Genomic DNA, 23,045 nt, shown 5'->3' with positions numbered 1-23,045 from the left:
AAGGCACTGGCTAGTATGCAGGAACATGTGAACTAAAATGCTTTCCTGATTATTGTTTTGTTCTTGTAAGTTATTGTTCACTCGTTTCTCTTGGGACAATGCACTATGCGCAATGCTAATCCCATGAGACATCGTGAAGTACATGTTGCATACAGATCCTCTTTTTTAACGGCATATGTATAGTGGTAATATAAAAACAGATAAATAGGATGTATACAGTATGATATAACAAGGGGTATGAACAGAAATAACATGAGCAGATATAGTGGTGATTAGTGCAGATGTGATATAGGTGTATGTAAAATGCAGGTAAAGTACAGGTGAAGGTGGCAGAAAAAGTTATAAAGGAGGTAAGAGGCATGATATGATATAAATACAATGAATATGGACAACAATTTTAAATAAATAGATAAAGATGTGAATACACTTTAGGTGAAAAATGTACAGTAGTTATAAAACAATGTGCAAATGTTCACTGGCTGGAAGGAAGTGTGTGGCGGTCAGGCCATGGTAGAGGGGGGGACAGTCATTGTGGGAATGAGTCAGGGGGGCTATCACCGTGGTGCAGAGTTCTATAGGGTGACAGCCGCAGGGAAAAACTGTTCTGAGCCTGCTGGTCAGGGAACGGAGGGCCCTGTAGCGGAGGAAGGCAAACAGCCTGTGGTTGGGATGGGAGCTGTCCTTCACGATGCTGCGCACCGTCCACAGACATCTTTTGCGCTGGACAGCCTCAATGGTGAGGAGTGAGGAACCAGTGATGCGTTGGGCAGTTTTCACTACCCTCTGGAGTGTTTTGCGGTCTGCAACAGAGCAGCTGCCATACCAGACTGAGATGCAGTTGGTGAGAGTGCTCTCGATGGTGCAGCGGTAGACGTTAACCAGAATCTGAGGAGACAGATGGGCCTTCTTCAATCTCCTCAGAAGAAGAGACGCTGGTGAGCCTTCTGGACCAAGGTTGAGGTGTTGAGGGTCCAAGAGAGGTCCCCAGAGATGTGGAGACCCAGGAACTTAAAGCTGGCGACACGCTCCACCTCCGTCCCCTTGATACAGATCGGGATGTGTGTGCCACCTTGGGTCCTCCTGATATCCACAGTGATCTCTTTGGTCTTCTTGGTGTTGAAAGCCATGTTGTTGTTGGCACAACACTCTGCCAGGTACTGGACCTCTTCCCTGTAGGCCGAGTCTTCGTTGTTGCTGATGAGGCCAATCATCGTTGTGTCGTCTGCAAACTTTATAATAGTTGGCTGTTGGTTAGGAAGTCTAGTATCCAATTGCTGAGGGAGGTGTTGATGCCCAGATCACAAATTTTTGTGATCAGTTTGGAGGGGATTATGGTGTTAGCTGAAGTCTAGCTGAAGTCTATGAACAGCATTCTTGCGTGAAGTCTATGAACAGCATTCTTTCGTGAAGTCTATGAACAGCATTCTTGCGTAGGTGTTGTTGTTGTCCAGGTGGGAAAGGGCGGAGTGTAGTGCCGTAGAGATGGCATCCTCCATTCTCCTATTCTGGTGATAGGCGAATTGGAGGGGGTCCAGTGTGAGTGGTAAACGTGTTTTTAGGTGAGCCAGGACCTGCCTTGCGAAGCAGTTCATGATGGTTGGGGTGAGTGCAACAGGGCGAAAGTCATGAAGGCTCGCTGCCTTGGAGTGCTTTGGCACCGGCACGATGGAGGTGGTTTGAAGCACCTGCTTGAGCCAGTGACAGGTTGAAGATGTCAGCTGCCCACCACAGGCTCTGAGCAAGCGTCCTGGGATTCCATCAGAGCCAGCAGCCTTATGTGCATTAGTCCTGCTCAGTGCAGCACACACGTTGGTGGAAGAGAGGACTAGTTGCTCTGAATCGGAAGAGAAACGTCATCGGATAGCCCTATTTTACAAACGAACACACTGAATCAGCACACTGAATCCTCACTGGTTCGAATTGTTCATGAAGTGCTCCTCAATCTTTAGCTTGTAACTGTAATTGGCCTTCTTGATGCCCCTTTCCTGGTCAGCCCTGGATGAACTGTAGGCCTGGGTGTCACCTGATCTGAAATATCGTGTGCCAGCAGCAAACGACGGACACATGCACCCAACACTACTTTCAATGCGTATGAAAGGCACCCAACACCATTGTGTTCTTGTGCCGAGAATTTGATTACTTCCCAGTTCATCATTAATATGGAAATATGACAGTATGCAAATACATCTATTGTCAGCAGACATCTAGAGAGTTGGGTGTCATATCACATCTATTCCACCTGTGACAACCATGTTGCGAGGGATTATCTCAGTTTTAATTGTGAGTTTTGGTGGGATTTTGGCCATATATGACCGATCCGAATTCAGCAAACCAGGGGATTATATATTAGGAGGCCTGTTTAAACTTCATGATGGTCAAGAAACTCGTTCCGAAAAGCCAGAAGCATTGAAATGTCACAAGTAAGTGCAAATACTATCATCGAAATGTTAAAAGACTGTATTTCTGACTTCATAAAAGTTGCCATTGTGAGTATCCACACTTAAAGCAGAATTGATAGAATATGCTAAATCCTTAACACAGTGTGACCATCACCAATGCATGGCTCACCTCACTTAGCAACATTTGATTAATTGTAACATCAGCCTCAAACACTTAGATTTCAGTTCTCGTCTGCGAGCTACAAACGAATGCAAGTGATGAGGTTCACCGTTGAGGAGATCAACAACAGTACGGAGCTGCTTCCAGGGGTGAACCTGGGTTACGAGATCTTCGACTACTGCTCCGACATAGGCAGCCTTCTGTCTGCGGTGGATTTCTTGGCTTGTGGGAACTCCATTCACACAGGAGCCAAACAAGTTTGTCGACCCAAAGTCATCTCCGTCACCGGCCCAGAGGGTAGCACAGAGACCATCACTGTGTCTCAGCTGTTTCTGTTTAACCATCTGCCTATAGTAAGTTTAACCGCAAGTTTAAGGTCTCTATGCCATAAATCCATCAGTGTTTCTTTACATTCACAACAAAGTTTTGTAGTGAATGTAAAATACATTTTTGTCGAAATACAGAGGCAATGTCATCTTACTTCCCTTTTGAATATTTTCAATTTGCAGGTGACACATGGAGCGTCTACCGTTCAACTCAGCAACAGGGAGAGATTCCCCTCCTTTTTCCGCACGTCTCCCAGTGACAAGTTCCAAGTGCAAGCTATTGTCCACATTCTAAAAGAGTTCAAATGGAACTGGGTGGCCTTCATTGGCGGTGACACCGACTACAGTCGAGATGCTTTACGGGTGTTCGAGAGCGAAGCACGGTCGGCTAATGTCTGTTTGGCCTACCGAGGCATAATTTCAGTCTCAAATGACTCTCAAAACGAGAACGTGTTGAAGGTGATCAATAAACTGAAGATAGACGTTGTTGTGCTCTTTGCCCACATAGAACATGTTACTAGCTTTCTAAGGGTGGCAGTTAAAAAAAATGTGCAAAAGATTTGGATTGGAAGTGAGACGTGGTCCTTGAACACAGAACTGGTTAAAGAGAAAAACATAAGCAGTATTGGCACCGTCTTGGGGGTCACATTAAAACAAATGGCTCCGCTGAATGGGTTGACTGAGTTCATTCGGAAGTCTCTGAATTCTACACAGTCACCGCCTCCGGATTCCAGTGAAACGTGCGGCCAGATATGTGATGAATGCACAAACGCGACGGCCGATACAATCCTTTCACAGGACTCCACGTTCAGTTTTAGCATTTACTCAGCAATACATGCCGTAGCTCATGCACTACACACAATCCTGTCTTGCAATTCATCATCTTGCAGGAATTCCACTGTTGAACCTCAGATGGTAAGTAAGTGTGTTTAACAGCACGGTCTGTGATGACATTTATATGTGGTATACAGTGTTGATAGTAGGGGTCACCTAATCTGATGGGTACGCAAAATGTGAGAAGTTTAGTTTGGTGTAGTTCTGTTTTCAGCTTGAATTTTTCCATCAGAAAGTTAGGTATATATAATTGTTGTGTTATCTGTTTCCTTAGCTCGTCAAGGCACTGAAAAAGGTTGAGTTCAAATTGTACAACCACAGTATAGAGATTGATGAGAATGGAGATCCACCAGCTTTCTTTGAAATTTTGTTCTGGGATTGGAATAAGAGCACTCCTTTTACTGCGGTTGGGTTATTCTACTCTATCCCGACACCCACCTTCACTCTTGACCGAAGCCGAATCAACTGGCACACTGGTCAAACTGTAAGTTCAGTATGTCATTGCTTCCTCATATAGTTCTGAGCCCAAACATGTGATGTCCCTTAACTCAATTTAAACAATTTAATTTTCCAAAACAAGAGGGGTGTTTTTTTACGTGGGTAAGAGTCATTTCCTGTTATATTAATTCCTGTAACCGTGTCGTGTTGCTGGAATTAACACATTCTCCCTCGCCTGTGCTGTTTGCAGTGTTATAAAGATCTGTTGAAGAATTAGAAAAAAAATAATTAGTTTCACCTATAGTGGTACAGGCCTACAAGGTCCTTCTATTTGCCACTTTGTGATGTGGACTTCACAAGAAATCCCAAAGAGAGTTGAATTTGCATGATTGCATGATGCCTGAAGTGCATTAGATCAGTGCTCATCTGATCAGTTATTGCCTAACCTGACTTTGCCATAGGCTCCTGAGCTGCAGTGTTCTCCTGAATGCCCAGCAGGCTATAAGAGAGTTCAGTCCAGCTTCCATTCCTGCTGCTTTGACTGTGAGATCTGCATTGGAGGAACATACATCAACCACACAGGTTCTCCCTCCGAGTCATTTATTGTATAGCTCTGCACTGCTGGCCATCTTTATGTATGGTATGTAACCATGACAGGGAAGGTTAATTCCGTTATAAATACAGAGTGGCAATCATGTCATGTGTGTGTGTGTGTCTGTGTGTGTGTGTGTGTGTCTGTGTGTGTGTGTGTGTGTGTGTGTGTCTGTGTGTGTGTGTGTGTGTGTGTGTGTGTGTGTGTGTCTGTGTGTGTGTGTGTGTGTGTGTGTGTGTGTGTGTGTTTGTGTGGTACAAAACGGGCCCTAATTTGACACAGAAAACAGCTGGCAGACACGAAAGCATATATGCACATAAAAATGAAGTTAAATAGTGAAAGGATTGGATTGGTTAAAGCCCTTTAAACTGAACTGAACTGAACTGAATTGGACGCTTACTTTCCACCAGTTATCACAATCAAAATATGCCCCCATGTATAAATGTCCCGACCCCCCACCAGCCATTATTACCTTCTTTGGGAGGGTACAAGTCATAAAAAGTAAACAAAAACTTTTAAAAACCCCTCCTTGCCTACCTGTGTTGCAACATGACTCCTGTATCCAACACACCTGTTTTGTCCTCACAGCAGATCCAAACAGCTGCATCCCTTGCAAAGACGACGAGTGGTCCAGCAACCGTAGCACGTCATGCCAAAACCGGACGGTGGTGTTCTTGAGGTATGACCAGCCGGTCTCCATTGTCCTGGCCCTAGCCACCATCTTAAGCATATTGCTGTGTGGCTGCACACTGGTTCTGTTTGCCTGCCACTACGACACCCCCGTGGTCAAGTCCGCCGGCGGCAAGATGTCCCTCCTCATACTTTGTTTCCTGGGGTTGTCCTCCATCAGCATCTTCTTCTTCATCGGGCAACCTTCGCCCACGTTGTGCAACCTGGGCATCCCAACGTTCCTCGTGTTCTACACCGCCACTCTGTCCTGCCTGACGGTTCGCGCCTTCCAGATCGTCTCCGTCTTCAAAATGGCCGCCAGGTTGCCAAGGGCATTCGAATTCTGGGTCAAACATGCCGGTCAGTGGGTGATAGTTTTAATCTGCACGACAACTCAGGTTTTCTTGAGCATCTTGTGGATGAGCATCAGTGGTCCCCATCCTGAGCAGATGAAGCCCAACAGGGAAATAGTTTTGTTTTGCACTTTGGGCAATTATTATTTCCTGTATGCTATGTTCACTTTGGTAGTGCTTCTCAGTGTACTCTGCTTTTCTTTTAGCTATATGGGGACAGACCTTCCAAAAAACTACAATGAAGGTAAAGCTGTAACTTTCTGCTTGCTCATTTTCTTTATATCCTGGATCCTTTTTCTCACACTATTCTCTTTTTTAGAGAAGAAATACATCAGCACGATTATTCAATTCTCGATTTTCTTCAGTGTCTTTGGTGTTTTACTTGGCTACTTTGGACCAAAATGCTTCATCATTATTTTCAAACCTGAACGCAATACAGCGGCTTACTTTCAGGCTGCCATCCAGACCTACAATCTACAAACCAGATGAACTCCAGATTGTAGTGAAATGATATTGGCAAAGCTCTCTCTCACACACACACACACACACACACACACACACACAGTCTATATAGTCTTTTTTCACATCCACCAATTCTACAGCCCAGCCAGAAATCAGACATTCAGACACAAACTACGGAGGAAGACCAGTGCTCAGTAGTAAAAATCAAAATGAGTCCCCACATGTCAATATTTTCTCTGACGTGTTTTGTAGCTAATTCAGTCACCCAAATTGTTTGGAGTAAGGTTTTAGATAACAGTTTGCCTCCTTATCCACCTAACCGAACTATGACGGATGAGGATGTTGTATTTTATAATATTAACATATTCAGCTGTCATATATATTTTGTAATGGTGTTAAGATGTGAATGTACAGTATACAACTAAGTGAGGGCACCCCTGTGCAGTCAAATGTGAAATTATTAAAAATGTTATAAGCTTACGATGTTTGCATTCCTTAAAAATTGATTATTTGTCTGTGTGTAAAATTAAGATTTACTATATAAAAAATTTAATTTTTGGCATGGAGCATACCGGTGTTGTGCAAATGTCTGGAGACATTCTGGCATATTACAGAGACATAATTTTTTGTCAGTTTTTGTTGGAGTGGCTGCGTTGCTCCACCTTTCTCTTTAAAATACCCCAAAGGTGTTTAGAATGTAGCCAGATTCATAGACTGAGGCAATTCAATTCATTTTATTTCAATAAAAGCAAAAGGAACAACTAAAGGAAAAATACAGTAAAGACAAAATACTTAAAGCCCCATTATGTAACAATTATACTTCAGAATTAGGGTTAGGATAAGCAGTTTAACCTTAAAATAACAGCTTAAAAAAAATTGGGTCGCTACAATGACTTTTAATATGGAGAATCGCCTCCGTGCCATTGCGATACAAGGGTCCTTAGGCATATAACTGCGTTCTGTAGTTTTACCTGCCGATGCCCGCCGCCCTGACTTGTTGACTTTCTGTAGATCTAGTAAGTAGCTTATTTGCCGTCTTGCTTTGTCTTGTATCGCCCTTGCTTGATATTTGACTGTGTAAGGACAGTCGTTGAGTAACTAGTTTGTCATAATGTCAAAGTCAGCACATTTCAAGAGATTCCGTTAGTTTTAGCTGCTAGCATGCCGTTCGCGAATAGCTATTGATCCGTTGTGCTGCTTTAAGTATTTAACTGAAAAAAGGGGCATTGTGCAGTAATTGTACTTCAGGGTTAGGGTTAGGATAAGCAGTTTTACCTTCAAATAACAGCTTAAAAAAAATTGGGGTGCTACAATGACTTTTAATATGGAGAATCGCTTCCGTGCCATACCAGGATAGGCATATTACTGCGTTATGTAGGTTTGCCTGAAGCCGCCAGGTTTCTACTGTCTGCCGAACAGGTAGGTAGATTATTTGCCGTCTTTCTTTGTCTTGTGTTGCACTTGCTTAATGTTTGACTGTGTTAGGACAGTTGTTGACTAACTAGTTTGTCATAAGCCTCGTTTCCATGTGTCAATATAAGCCGCTTTTGAGGTGTTTAGCCCGCTTATGGCTCGAAAGCCGCCTATAATTGCCACATGTACTGAACGAAAACATTTAGGCTGCTTCTATTTAAGGCGAATGTCTGCTCCATTCATGAGAGGGCGACTGAGTCGGTCGGTAGTAAATACGTTGTGAAATGAAACAAAAACACACCACAGTTAAGGTTGTATTAGTATTGATTGATTCACATCGATATGAATGGATTACATGACTAACACCTGGTGGAAAAGTAATATGAAAATATTTCTTCACTCAATTAGCGCGTTCTGTCCAAAACAGTTGCGTTCCAGTTTCAAAGTTTCAGTTTCGGTTTCAGTATTTCAACGTGAATGAGAGGGAGCACAATAACTGAGCGTCTAGCAGAGATGATCATATCATAGACATATATGATGCATGTATATGTCAGGATCTCAAGCACGTGCAAAAGTTGTTGTTGTCCAGTTGAAATCTAGATTCGAGAGACACATGCGCGCGTAGTCCGATTCCCAGCGCAATCCGATCGTTTATCCAGGGGTCTACATCGGAGTCCAGTCGGACTCAAGTCGGACACAGGAAATCTAGATTTGGGGAGACACATGAATCGGATCTTCGATTTAAATCGGAATGAAATCGGAAACTGGACACATGTGTCCGCACTGTGTCTCATCCAACCAAACAATGTGCTTCCAATAATAAACTTAGGCATAATGCAATTATTGAGAGGTGATACAATTTTGAATCGTTTGACATTTAAGTGATATTGCACAGGGGTGTACTCAGGTGTACTATATACAGTACTGTACATATATAAAGTGTTGTTTGTCACAACCAAGAACATATCCTTACCACAGAGCAGGGATGCACACCCCCAGAAAGAGATGTCACTACTTTAGCATACAAGGCTTCCTGTTTCAGCACTCTGGGTTTAAGCTCTGAACTAGGAAATGCAAAGAACTGAAAGGCTGTTTACATTATTTGTAAGCACAGTGACATCTACAGAGCAGGATAAATAAACACAATAGAAAACAACAAAACACTAATGTACAATATATCAATCATTTTCAATAAAATTCTTGTCAAAGTCTGTCCAGTGTTTTTTAGAGATTCTTCATAATATACAAAAAAACATGGCTGCCTCTGCTTTACCATCCTTCAAAGTTCAACTACAATGGAATCACACAACTCAAAAAATAAATCTGAAATACAAATATTTGGAAGGGCTTCTTTTTTAAACCATCTAAAGCAGTGGTCCCCAACCATCGGGCCGCGGCCCGGTACCGGTCCGTGGGGCATTTGTTACCGGGCCGCACAGAAAGAATAAATAATTTATATCAATTCCGCTGTATTAATTATAAGCGTCTGAAAGGTGTTTTATTTTGAAAAACGACCGGATTTTCCCGGACGTCACATTCGCCTGTGCCTCTTGTCACGTCAAGACGCTTGTCTCGTTCAAGTGATACGTCACTCAAAAAATAAGCCCTCAAACTAGCGAAAATGAGAAATAAAACAAACTTCTTTGGAGAGCTTCTTTGCTAAGGTGAAAAGGCCAACTAAGGAGCCAGAAGAGGAGCCAACGACCTCAAAAAAAGAAAGCTTATTTTAACAGACAATACCAAGAGTCATACTTAAAATACGGGTTTATCGCAACAGGTGATTGTCACGCACCAAGTCCACTCTGTTTAATATGTGGCGACAAGCTAGCGAACGAGCCAATGAAGCCTTCAAAACTGCTTCGGCACATGGAGACCAAGCGTAATTCAGAGTTATGGTGAGTTTTATTGTTCATGCACTTAACGTTCATAATACAATGGTGTTGGCCACAAGTTAACTTCATAACGTTAATGTTAGCTTTTGTGTATGAGCAGACCGGGCTTCATTTTATCCAACTCGCGCTTGCCTCACGGGTGCAGTTAATTGATTCACATCAATATGAATGGATGACGTGACTAATAGGAGGTGTAAAATGACACCTTGAAGCTGGTCCGTGAAAAAAATTGCCTATTAAACCGGTCCGTGGTGCAAACCCCTGATCTAAAGGGCTTGATTTTGAAAATCAAAGAGCCATAGCTAAACTAAGCTAAGAAACAAGTGTTTGTAGTGCGACCATAGGTAGTCACTCAACTCTGGCCAGACTCTGAAACTTCCCATTGCATGCAGTGCCACATGTTCCCGTTCCCAACCTCATGTGTGCAAGCCATGGATCAGTTAAGTGCTCGAGTGCACCCCCTTCAAGTGTTTCGGAAAAGATTAAAGTCAAAGTAAGGCACTGGCAAGTATGCTGGAACATTTGAACTAAAATGCTTTCCTGATTATTGTTTTGTTCTTGTAAGGTAGTGTTCACTTGTTTCTCTTGGGACAATGCACTATGCGCAATGCTAATCCCATGAGACATCGTGAAGCACATGTTGCATACGGATCCTCTTTTTTAGCGGCATATGTATAGTGGTAATATAAAAACAGATAAATAGTATGTAAACAGTATGATATAAGATATAAGGGGTATGAACAGTAAGAACATGAGCAGAAATAGTGGTGATTAGTGCAGATGTGATATAGGTATATGTAAAGTGCAGGTGAAGTACAGGTTAAGGTGGCAGTAAGTTATAAATGAGGTAAGAGGCATGATATGATATAAATACAATGAATATGGACAACAATTTTAAATAAATAGATAAAAAAATGGTGGTCAGGCCATGGTAGAGGGGGGGGGGGACAGTCACTGTGGGAATGAGTCAGGGGGGCTATCACCGTGGTGCAGAGTTCAATAGTGTGACAGCCGCAGGGAAAAACCTGTTCTGAGCTTGCTGGTCAGGGAAGGGAGGGCCCTGTAGCGCCTCCCCAACAAGAGGAGGGCAAACAGCCTGTGGTTGGGATGGGAGCTGTCCTTCCGCAGACATCTTTTGCGCTGGATAGCCTCGAAGGTGGGGAGTGAGGAACCAGTGATGCGTTGGGCAGTTTTCACTACCCTCTGGAGTGTTTTGCGGTCTGCAACAGAGCAGCTGCCATACCAGACTGAGATGCTCTCGATGGTGCAGCGGTAGAAGTTAACCAGAATCTGAGGAGACAGATGGGCCTTCTTCAATCTCCTCAGAAGAAGAGACGCTGGTGAGCCTTCTGGACCAAGGTTGAGGTGTTGAGGGTTCAAGAGAGGTCCCCAGAGATGTGGAGACCCAGGAACTTAAAGCTGGCGACACGCTCCACCTCCGTCCCCTTGATACAGATCGGGATGTGTGCGCCACCTTGGGTCCTCCTGATATCCACAGTGATCTCTTTGGTCTTCTTGGTGTTGAAAGCCATGTTGTTGTTGGCACACCACTCTGCCAGGTACTGGACCTCTTCCCTGTAGGCAGAGTCTTCGTTGTTGCTGATGAGGCCAATCATTGTTGTGTCGTCTGCAAACTTTATAATGGTATTAGAACCATGTACAGGTGCGCAGTCGCAGCCCTGTGGGACACCAGTGTTCAGGATGAGGCTTAAAGAGGTGTTGTTGTCTAACCTGACAGACTAGGGTCTGTTGGTTAGGAAGTCCAGAATCCAATTGCTGAGGGAGGTGTTGATGCCCAGATCACTCATTTTTGTGAACAGTTTGGAGGGGATTATGGTGTTAGCTGAAGTCTAGCTGAAGTCTATGAACAGCATTCTTGCGCAAAGTCTATGAACAGCAGTCTTGTGTAGGTGTTGCTGTTGTCCAGCTGGGAAAGGGCGGAGTGTAGTGCCGTGGAGATGGCATCCTCCATACTCCTATTCTGGCAGTAGGCAGATTGGAGGGGGTCCCGTGTGGGTGGTAAACATGTTTTTAGGTGAGCCAGGACCAGCCTCGCGAAGCACCTCATGATGGTTGGGGTGAGTGCAACAGGGCAAAAGTCATGAAGGCTCGCTGCCTTAGAGTGCTTTGGCACCGGCGCGATCAAGGTTGTTTGAAGCACGTGCTTGGGCCAGAAACAGGTTGAAGATGTCAGCTGCCCACCACAGGCTCTGAGCAAGCAACCGGGGATGCCATCAGAGCCAGCAGCCTTATGTGCATTAGGCCTGCTCAGTGCAGCACACACGTTGGTGGAAGAGAGGACTAGTTGCTCTGAATCCGAAGAGAAACGTCGTCGGATAGCCCTATCTTACAAACGAACACACTGAATCAGCACACTGAATCCTCACTGGTTCGAATTGTTCATGAAGTGCTCCTCAATCTTTAGCTTGTAACTGTAATTGGCCTTCTTGATGCCCCTTTCCTGGTCAGCCCTGGATGAACTGTAGGCCTGGGTGTCACCTGATCTGAAATATCGTGTGCCAGCAGCAAACGACGGACACATGCACCCAACACTACTTTAAATGCGTATGAAAGGCACCCAACACCATTGTGTTCTTGTGCCCAGAATTTGATTGCTTCCCAGTTCATCATTAATATGGAAATATGACATTATGCAAACCCATCTATTGTCAGCAGGCATCTAGAGAGTTGGGTGTCATATCACATCTATTCCACCTGTGACAACAATGTTGCGAGGGATTATCTCAGTTTTAATTGTGAGTTTTGGTGGGATTTTGGCCATATATGACCGATCCGAATTCAGCAAACCAGGGGATTATATATTAGGAGGCCTGTTTCAACTTCATTATGGTCAAGGAACTCGTTCCGAAAAGCCATAGGCATTGGAATGTCACAAGTAAGTGCAAATACTATCGTCGAAATGTTAAAATACTTTATTTCTGACTTCATAAAAGTTGCCATTGTGAGAATGTATCCACACTTATAGCAGAATTGATAGAATATGCTAAATCCTTAACACAGTGTGACCATCACCAATGCATGGCTCACTTCACTTAGTAACATTTGCTCAATTCTAACACCAGCCTCAAACACTTAGATTTCAGTTGTCGTCTGTGAGCTACAAACAAATGCAAGTGATGAGGTTCACCATCGAGGAGATCAACAACAGTACGGAGCTGCTTCCAGGGGTGAACCTGGGTTACGAGATCTTCGACTACTGCTACGACATAGGCAGCCTTCTGTCTGCGGTGGATTTCTTGGCTTGTGGGAACTCCATTCACACAGGGGCCAAACGAGCCTGTCGACCCAAAGTCATCTCCGTCACCGGCCCGTTTGGGAGCACAGAGACCATCACTGTGTCTCAGCTGTTTCTGTTTAACGATCTGCCTATAGTAAGTTTAACCCTAGGCTTACTACTCTGGTCTTATTGCCATAAAGCCATGAGGTGTTTCTTTACATTCACAGCAAAGTTTTAAAAAACAGTCATCTTACTTCCCTCTCTGAATATTTTCATTTGCAGGTGACACATGGAGCGTCTAGCGTTCAACTCAGCAACAGGCAGAGATTCCCCTCCTTTTTCCGCACGGCTCCCAGTGACAAGTTCCAAGTGCAAGCTATTGTCCAGATTCTGAAAGAGTTAAAATGGAACTGGGTGGCCTTCATTGGCGATGACACCGACTACGTATCAGGTCTTGGTTTTAAGCACAAGCGCAGACAGCAGGAGAGAGATACAACAGTTTAATGCTCAACGAGCTCAGTCTTTGTACAAAGGCAAAAGAAAGACACAGTATAAAGGTATATTCCCCTCGGCAATATAATCCACATAAGATCCAGGGTAAATCCACAATGGAAAAAGGAAAAGTTATTGTTTGTTTACTGTGTGCTGCACAGCTCTGTAATTCCCACAGGATGTAGTACAGTTCACGTCTTTAAGTCCGAGACGGTAGGCACACGATAGAATCCACAACATTAAAACAATAATCCAAAAATAGAAACCGAAACTTAAAGTAAGTGCCGTTAGCACAAAACCGCACAGTAATCCCGTAGCTAGGTTGCTACTAGGCTAGCTTAGCCCACGTCAGCAGGGAGCTAGCTCGCACCTAAAGAGAAAGAAAGTTACCACACTCACGTCAGTTATCCAAAAGGCTCAGAGAGATCGCTACTGTGCACTCACTGTTACTCATGACGGAGTGCAGGTGGAGGGACACCAAGTGATTAAATAGGAAGTTGAAAACACCGCGGGTGAACCCCCAGAGCCCTGTGTGGGTGAAAGGTGAATGAAAAAGTATTCTAAGGAAGACGTCGCCCTCTAGAGGAGCGGCGACAAGGCACGGACGTGACAGGACACCCCCTCCGAAGGCCGACCCCTGACGGCCCAGGGAGAGTGTCCTGTAGCTGTCGGATAAGTGCTTTGTCCAAAATGAACTTGGCTGGAACCCAGCTGCGCTCCTCCGGACCATACCCTTCCCAGTCCACTAGGTACTGGGTGGACCTCCCGACCTTGCGCCTATCCAGTAGCCGCTGCACAGTGTATGTGGGACCCCCGGCGATGATTGATCGATGGAAGACCGGATGAATTCGTAAAGAGCGCGGTAATTCCAAAAGGAAAGCCGTTCGGGAAATCCTCCGGAGGATACGGAAAGGACCCATGTATCGTGGAGCTAGTTTCCGGGTCTCCCCCTTCAGAGACAGGCCCTTGGTGGACAGCCAGACTCTCTGGCCTGCCCGGAGTGTTGAACCTGGTCGTCGGCGCCGGTCTGCCTGTTGCTTCATCTGTCCTTGCGACTGGAGTAACGCTCGACGAGCCTGCTGCCAGCGGCTGCGAAGGTGGGCCACCGAGCTGCGTGCTGCCGGAACATCCCCCCTGTCCAGAGAGGCAGGGAACAAGTGTGGAGGGTAGCCCCACATGATTTCAAAGGGAGAGGTCCCTGTTGATGCGCTCCACTGCTGGTTGTGGGCAATCTCGGCCCAGAGAAGATTCTGGCTCCACTTGGTGGGATCTTTGGACGTGTAACACCGGAGGTATATCTCTAGCCCCTGATTTATCCGCTCTGTTTGCCCATTTGACTGGGGGTGGTACCCCGAAGATAGACTAACCGAGGCTCCCATATGACTCCAGAAGGCCTTCCAGAAGCGGGCCACGAACTGAGGCCCCTGGTCGCTTACCAAATCTTCAGGGGGTCCATGATAACGCACAATTTCCCTCACCAGGGCTTCTGCAGTCTGTTTGGCAGTGGGGAGTCTAGCCAAGGCGATGAACCTGGCGGCCTTGGAAAAGCGGTCTACCACCACGAGGATGGAGGTATTCCCTTGTGACGGGGGGAGCCCTGTGATGAAATCCAAGGAAATGTGCGTCCACGGGCGGCGTGGAATGGGGAGGGGTTGCAGGAGTCCTGCTGGTCTGCGGTTGTCCGGCTTTGCAGCCATGCACACCGTGCAGGCTGCCACATATTCTGCCACATCTTGACGACTCTTCGGCCACCAGAACCGTCTCCGGAGTAGCTCCTGGGTGCGTCGGATTCCTGGATGGCCGGCCAACTGTGAGGAATGTGCCCATTCTAAGGTCTTGGTGCGACAACACGCAGGCACGAACAGCAGGCCCTGAGGAGTCTCTGGCGGAGCGGGGGTCGCTAATTGTGCCTGACGAACCTCTTCCTCCAGGAGGCATCGTACAGAGGCCACAACCCGTGAGGGAGGTATGATGGGTTCCTGAGCTACTGGCTCTGCCTCAGCCGTGTGGAGTCTGGACAAGGCGTCGGCCTTCCCATTCTTGGAGCCCGGCCGGTAAGTGACCACATAATTAAAACGACTAAAAAACAGAGCCCAGCGAGCCTGCCGGGGGTTGAGTCGCTTGGACTGCCTGATATACTCCAGGTTTTTGTGGTCCGTGTAGATGAGGAAGGGGTCCGCTGCACCCTCTAACCAGTGCCTCCATTCCTCTACGGCTAATTTGATGGCCAGTAGCTCCCTGTTGCCCACATCATAATTACGCTCCGCAGGGGAGAGGGCCCTGGAAAAGAAGGCACATGGGTGAAGCTTGCCGTCCTCCACTGCCCGTTGAGAGAGTATGCCCCCCACTCCAGAGTCTGATGCGTCCACCTCCACCACAAAGGGCTTGGATGGGTCTGGGAGCGTCCTCGGACGTCCTTTGAGCGGCCTCAGTCCAGACTAGCCGCCGGGGTCCTCCCCGAAGCAGTGATATGATGGGAGAAGCCAAGGTGCTATAATTTCGAATGAAACGTCGATAAAAGTTGGCGAACCCCAGGAAGCTCTGGACCTTCTTTATGGTGGTAGGTACTGGCCAGTCCTTGATGACTTGGACCTTATCAGCGTCCATAGACAGACCTTGGGGCCCCACGACGAATCCCAGGAAGGTAGTAGAGGAGGAGTGGAATTCGCACTTCTCCATCTTGCAGAACAAACTGTTTCGTAACAGGGCTTTCAGGACCGCTCGAACGTGATCTACGTGATCTTGAAGAGTCTTGGAAAAGATCAGGATGTCGTCTAGATACACGAATACGAAGATCTCCAGGAACTCACGTAAGACATCGTTGATCAGGGCCTGAAAGACCCCGGGGCTGTTTGATAGGCCAAACGGCATGACCAGATATTCATAGTGGCCGCTGGGTGTTATGAAGGCGGTCTTCCATTCATCCCCAGGGCGAATGCGCACGAGGTGGTAGGCGTTTCTAAGATCCAGCTTAGTGAACACCGTGGCTCCCTGGAGGCGTTCGAAAGCGGTCGACATGAGAGGCAACGAGTATTTGTTCTTTCGTGTGATGGTGTTGAGTCCACGATAGTCAATACACGGTCTCAGTCCACCGTCCTTCTTGCTGACAAAAAAGAAGGGCGCTGCAGCCGGAGACGAAGAAGGGCGAATCAGCCCAAGGCGCAGCGCCTCTTGGATGTAGTTGTTCATAGCCTGGGTCTCCAGGACAGAAAGAGGGAAGAGACGCCCTCTAGGGGGAGAGGTTCCAGGTAATAGGTCGACCGCACAGTCATACGGCCGATGAGGGGGGAGAGTGGTCGCCCTTTGTTTATTGAATACCTCCTCGAGGTCGTGATAGACGGACGGGACCTCAGCGAGGTCAGTCTTGGTAGGAGGAGCCAAGATATTTACAGTCTGATGAGCGCCCACCGATCGAACAGAAGACAATGTGGAGGAGAATGGCAATGAAGTTCTGGCAGGGGATTCCGGCGTGGTTTCCCTGGGGGTCTGGGCAATGCTGCCGTTGATGACCTACGGATCCGCAGTACATACAAAGGCCCCTTTGGAGGCGGCGGCTGCGTTCGTCACGGCTCAGGCGGAAGCGACCGAGCTCCATAGGCTCGGCAGAGGGCAGGGTCGGTGCCGGGGTTGAACCTGACGCAGTCGGCCGGGGTAGGAAGGCCGTCATCGGTGCCCGAGTCTCACGGCGGTCCAGGCGCCATTCCTGGATGCGAGCATCCAGGTGGATCGTTAGGCTGATCAGCTCGTCTAGCGTGTTGCCCCAGTCCCGGTTGACCAGTTCATCCTTCACGGACGCCTGCAGACCTCGGTAGAAAGCAGGACGCAAGGCTTGATCCTCCCAGCCACTCCGGACTGCCACCGTGCGGAACTCCACCGCATATTGGGCGACAGAACGGTTGCCCTGGTTGAGGATGAGGATGCGTTGCGCTGCCTGATCCTGGGTCTGCTCAGTGTCGAATACCAGACTCAAACGCTCCAGGAACAGCTGGCTGTCATTCACCGCAGGCAGTTGCCGCTCGGAGACTGTGGTTGCCCACTCTAAGGCTGGTCCCGAGAGACGGGAGAGGATGTAGCCCACTCTTGCCTCTTCGGTGGGGAAGAGATGTGCCTGGTGTCGAAAAACCTGGTTGCACTGAAGCACAAAGCCACGACAAGCGTTAGGCCCCCCAGAGAACGGCTGTGGGGCAGAGAGAGTGACTTTGAGAGAGGCAGGAGGAACTGCTGGAGCAGCCTGAGTGCTGGAGCTCGCCCCGTGGCTAGGCTGTGGAGCTGGTGGCCTCGGTGGAGGCCGTGCACATAAAGCCTGCAAAGTGGTGGTAAGCTCCTGCACTGCTTTTTCTACACGAATCAGCCGAGGCCCATGGTCATTTATCAAAACCCCCAGCTGAGATATGGCATCTCTAAATTCCTGCAATACTGCTGTGCTTGGGTTGGACTCCGTCATGCTATCAGGTCTTGGTTTTAAGCACAAGCGCAGACAGCAGGAGAGAGATACAACAGTTTAATGCTCAACGAGCTCAGTCTTTGTACAAAGGCAAAAGAAAGACACAGTATAAAGGTATATTCCCCTCGGCAATATAATCTACATAAGATCCAGGGTAAATCCACAATGGAAAAAGGAAAAGTTATTGTTTGTTTACTGTGTGCTGCACAGCTCTGTAATTCCCACAGGATGTAGTACAGTTCACGTCTTTAAGTCCAAGACGGTAGGCACACGATAGAATCCACAACGGAAAAACAATAATCCAAAAATAGAAACTGAAACTTAAAGTAAGTGCCGTTAGCACGAAACCGCACAGTAATGCCGTAGCTAGGTTGCTACTAGGCTAGCTTAGCCCACGTCAGCAGGGAGCTAGCTCGCACCTAAAGAGAAACAAAGTTACCACACTCACGTCAGTTATCCAAAAGACTCAGAGAGATCGCTACCGTGTACTCACTGTTACTCATGACGGAGTGCAGGTGGAGGGACACCAAGTGATTAAATAGGAAGTTGAAAACACCGCGGGTGAACCCCCAGAGCCCGGTGTGGGTGAAAGGTGAATGAAAAAAGTATTCCAAGGAAGACGTCGCCCTCTAGAGGAGCGGCGACAAGGCACGGACGTGACACTACGGTAGAGATGCTTTACGGGAGTTCGTCGGCCAAGCACGGTCGGCTAATGTCTGTTTGGCCTACCGAGGCATAATTTCAGTCTCAAATGACTCTCAACACGGGAACATGTTGGATGTGATCAATAAACAGAAGATAGACGTTGTTGTGCTCTTTGCCCACATAGAACACGTTACTAGCTTCCTAAGGATTGCAATACAAAAAAATGTGCGAAAGGTTTGGATAGGAAGTGAGTCGTGGTCCTTGAACACAGAACTGGTTGAGGAGGACAACATAGACAGTATTGGTACCGTCTTGGGGGTGAATTTGCAACAAATTGGTCCGCTGAATGGGTTGAGTGAGTTCATTCGGAAGTCTCTGAATTCTACACAGTCACCGCCTCCGGACTCCAGTGAAACGTGCGGCCAGAGATGTAATGAATAGGGTTGGGTACCGAGAACCGGTACCAATACGGCACCGGTTCCATACAACCGATACCTACCCGGACCGAAATGCAACGCAGATTTCGGTGCTTCCTTTCGGTGCCTGAGCAGATAATTTTTTTTTTTTTTTTTTTTTTAATTAAAATTTTTATAATTTAACAAAACTAGCGATAGCTAACGAGAAGTAACGTTATTGGCGTAGATCTTTCTGAGTACGATCTGTATACTTTTTTGTGTTGATAACAGATTTCGTGGGGCACATATAAAACTGCTCCATCTCCCAATATAGACTCTCGCCTGTGTCGCTCACGCTGCATTCCGTATGGGACTAGTGGAAACGGGATTTGTGTTGAGGAGTTGCCATGGTAATGGGTTGACTTGCGTGTGGTTTCGGTTTCAAGATAAGTGTGGTTGTTCTAAGCAGAAGTTGGATACGCTTTATTAAACGGAGAGCTACCGTCTCATCCAAAGATATTCCTTCTCAATGTGAGTTCTTAAGAGAGCACTAACTTGGACGCTACAATAACATTGCAACAGTCTGACAGCGAAGAGCAGGCAGCCTTGCACAGAGCAAGCACAAACAGAGCTAGCCATCAATATAACGGAGAAAATGTCGAAAGGTAAACGATCAAAAGTGTGGCTGTATTTCGCACAAAAAGATTCAAACAACGCGACGTGCAGCATATGCAACAACAAAATTGCGTAATGGGGGAGAGAAGTCAAGAGGCCCTGAAGCTAAACTTTTAAAGGGGCAGTACACATTCACGAAACCAGTGGGTTTAAATAAATGCAAACTAATTAATATTTGTTTTACTCTGAAGGCAAACATGCTCATATTTCTGCAAAAGTATTACTGAAGTGTGAAGTGTGTGTACAGAGTTTGTTATGTATTTATTTATATTTATTTAAGTATACTGTAAACAGTTGTTATAAGTTAATATATTGTTCATAGTTTGAAGTTAAAAGGTTTGAAGCCAAGTGTTTTGTATTTATTTTTATTTATAGTATACCTCAAACAGTTAATATATTGTTAAATTTAAAGAAAACTATTTGCCTTGGCAATAAATAAGCCTAATGTCTTTAATTAAAACATTTTTTTTTTTAAAAAGTATCGGTTCTGGCACCGTTTAGGCACCGGTATCGTTTTAAAAGTATCGGTTATGTACCGGTATCGGAAAAAACCCAAACGATACCCATTCCTAGTAATGAATGCACAAATGTGACGGCCGAGACAATCATTTCACAGGAGTCCACATTCAATTTTAGCATTTACTCTGCAATACATTCCGTAGCTCATGCCCTCCACACAATCCTGTCTTGCAATTCATCATCTTGCAGGAATTCCACTGTTGAACCTCAAATGGTAAGTAAGTGTGTTTAACAGCATTACTTTACTGTCTGTGATGAAATTTATATGTGGTATACAGTGTTGATAGTAGGGGTCACCTGATCTGATGGGAATGAAAAATGTGACAAGTTTAGGTTGGTGTAGGTCTAATTGTCTGTTTTCAGCTTGAATTATTTCATCAGAAAGCTATTGGTATATACAAATGTCGTTATCTGTTTCCTTAGCTCGTCGAGGCACTGAAAAATGTCAAGTTCAAATTGTACAACCACAGCATAGAGTTTGATGAGAATGGAGATCCACCAGCTTTCTTTGACATTTTGTTCTGGGATTGGAATAAGAGCCCTCCTTTTACTGCGGTTGGGTCATTCTACTCTATCCCGACACCCACCTTCACTCTTGACCGAAGCCGAATCAACTGGCACACTGGTCAAACTGTAAGTTCCGTATGTCATTGCTTCCTCATATAGTTTTGAGCCCAAACAGTAGAATGTGATGTCCCTTAACTCAATTTAAACTATTTAATTTTCCAAAACAAGAGGGGTGTTTGTTACGTGGGTATGAGTCATTTCCTGTTATATTATTTCCTGTAACCGTGTCGTGTTGTTGGAATTAACACATTCTCCCTCGCCTGTGCTGTTTGCAGTGTTATAAAGATCTGTTGAAGAATAAGTTTCACCTATAGTGGTACAGTGTCCTTCACTTTGCCACTTGGTGATGTGGACTTCACAAGAAATCCCAAAGAGAGTTGAATTTGCATGATTGCATGATGCCTGAAGTGCATTAGAACACTTGGGGCTAATCTGATCAGTTATTGCCTAACCTGACTTTGCCATAGGCTCCTGAGCTGCGGTGTTCTCCAGAATGCCCAGCAGGCTATAAGAGAGTTCAGTCCAGCTTACATTCCTGCTGCTTTGACTGTGAGATCTGCATTGGAGGAACATACATCAACCACACAGGTTCTCCCTCCGTGATCTTGCTCTGTCATTTATTGTATAGCTCTGCACTGCTGGCCATCTTTATGTATGAGATGTAAACATGACAGGGAAGGTTACTTCCGTTATTAATACAGTGGCAATCATGCAATGGTTATTGTGTGTGTGTGTGTGTTTGTGTGTGTGTTTGTGTTTGTGTGTGTTTGTGTGTCTGTCTGGTACACAACGGGCCCTAATTTGACAGTGAAACCAGCTGGCAGAGACGGCAGCATATATGCACTTTTACATAAAAATTAAGCTAAATAGTGAAAGGATTGGATTGGTTAAAGCCCTTTAAACTGAACTGAACTGAATAGGACGTTTCCGCCAGTTATCACAATCAAAATATGCCCCCATGTATAAATGTCCCGACCCCCCACCAGCCATTATTACCTTCTTTGGGAGGGTACAAGTCATAAAAAGTAAACAAAAAGTTTTAAAAACCTCTCCTAGCCTACCTGTGTTGAACCATGACTCCTGTAGCCAACACACCTGTTTTGTTCTCACAGCCAATCCAAACAACTGCATCCCTTGCAAAGACTACGAGTGGTCCAGCAACGGCAGCACCTCATGCCAAAACCGGACGGTGGTGTTCTTGAGGTATGACCAGCCGGTCTCCATTGTCCTCACCCTAGCCACCATTTGGCAAGAACTCCCTCCTCATACTTTGTTTCCTGGGGCTGTCCTCCACCAGCATCTTCTTCTTCATCGGTCGGCCTTTGCCCACGTCGTGCAACCTGGGTGTCCCAACGTTCCTTGTGTTCTACACCGCCACTCTGTCCTGCCTGACGGTTCGTGCCTTCCAGATCGTCTCCATCTTCAAAATGGCCGCCAGGTTGCCAAGGGCGTACGAATTCTGGGTCAAGCATGGCGGACAGTGGGTGATAGTTTTAATCTGCACCATTACTCAGGTTTTCTTGAGCATCTTGTGGATGAGCATCAGTGGTCCCCATCCTGAGCAGATGAAGCCCAACAGGGAAATAGTTTTGTTTTGCACTTTGGGCAATTATTATTTCCTGTATGCTATGTTCACTTTGGTAGTGCTTCTCAGTGTACTCTGCTTTTCTTTTAGCTATATGGGGACAGACCTTCCAAAAAACTACAATGAAGGTAAAGCTGTAACTTTCTGCTTGCTCATTTTCTTTATATCCTGGATCCTTTTTCTCACACTATTCTCTGTTTTAGAGAAGAAATACATCAGCTTGATTATTCAGTTCTCGATTTTCTTCAGTGTCTTTGGTGTTTTACTTGGCTACTTTGGACCAAAATGCTTCATCATTATTTTCAAACCGGAACGCAATACAGCGACATACTTTCAGGCTGCCATTCAGACCTACACTCAGCAAACCAGATAAACTCCATATTTTATTGAATTAATGTTGTAAAATCTTTCTCTCATACACACACACGCACATACATACACAGTCTACGCTCTTTTTCATAGCTTGTAATAAAGTAGATGTTTGGCAACCCTGACCTCCTCTAAAGTTATGTTACTTTGTGTATTATGGTTTATAGATCAGTGTACTTCAAAATGAGTCCCCACATGTCAATATTTTCTCTAACGTGTGCTGTAGCTAGTTCAGTTACCCAAACTGTTTGGGGTAACGTTTTAGATAACAGTTTGCCCCGCTAGTTGCCTAGCCGAACTATGACGGATGAGGATGTTGTATTTTATAATAGTAAACATATTCAGCTGTCATATATCTGTTGTAATGGTGTTAAGATGTGAATGTACATTTTACAACTGTGAGGACACCCCTGTGCAGTCGAATGTGAAATTATTAAAAATGTTATCAACTTACAATGTTTGCATTACTTAAAAATTGTTGATTTGTTTTTATGTAATATGTAAATAATGTTATTATTTTTTTTTTTTTTCAATACCTCATGTCCCCCGTTATTTTTGATAACAGTCAACCTCGGCAT

The 23,045-nt window shown here is 45.7% G+C and overlaps 1 protein-coding gene across 1 annotated transcript; it reads left to right on the top strand.

The window, feature by feature from the left end:
* Window positions 1-12,675: 12,675 nt before the first annotated feature.
* On the top strand, window positions 12,676-22,471 carry LOC308369298 (taste receptor type 1 member 1-like; the record flags this gene model as incomplete). Its single annotated transcript, XM_080843669.1, has 8 exons — window positions 12,676-12,930; window positions 13,059-13,227; window positions 14,225-14,365; window positions 14,658-14,850; window positions 15,024-15,234; window positions 17,047-17,296; window positions 21,626-21,716; window positions 21,811-22,471. 8 exons carry the CDS (start codon window positions 12,676-12,678, stop codon window positions 22,469-22,471), a joined length of 1,971 nt encoding a protein of 656 aa, XP_080699795.1.
* Window positions 22,472-23,045: the final 574 nt, after the last annotated feature.

The sequence above is a fragment of the Sprattus sprattus genome, assembly GCF_963457725.1.
Source record: "Sprattus sprattus genome assembly, chromosome: 1".
NCBI lineage: Eukaryota > Metazoa > Chordata > Actinopteri > Clupeiformes > Clupeidae > Sprattus > Sprattus sprattus.
This window is presented reverse-complemented; position numbering and strand designations above follow the sequence as displayed.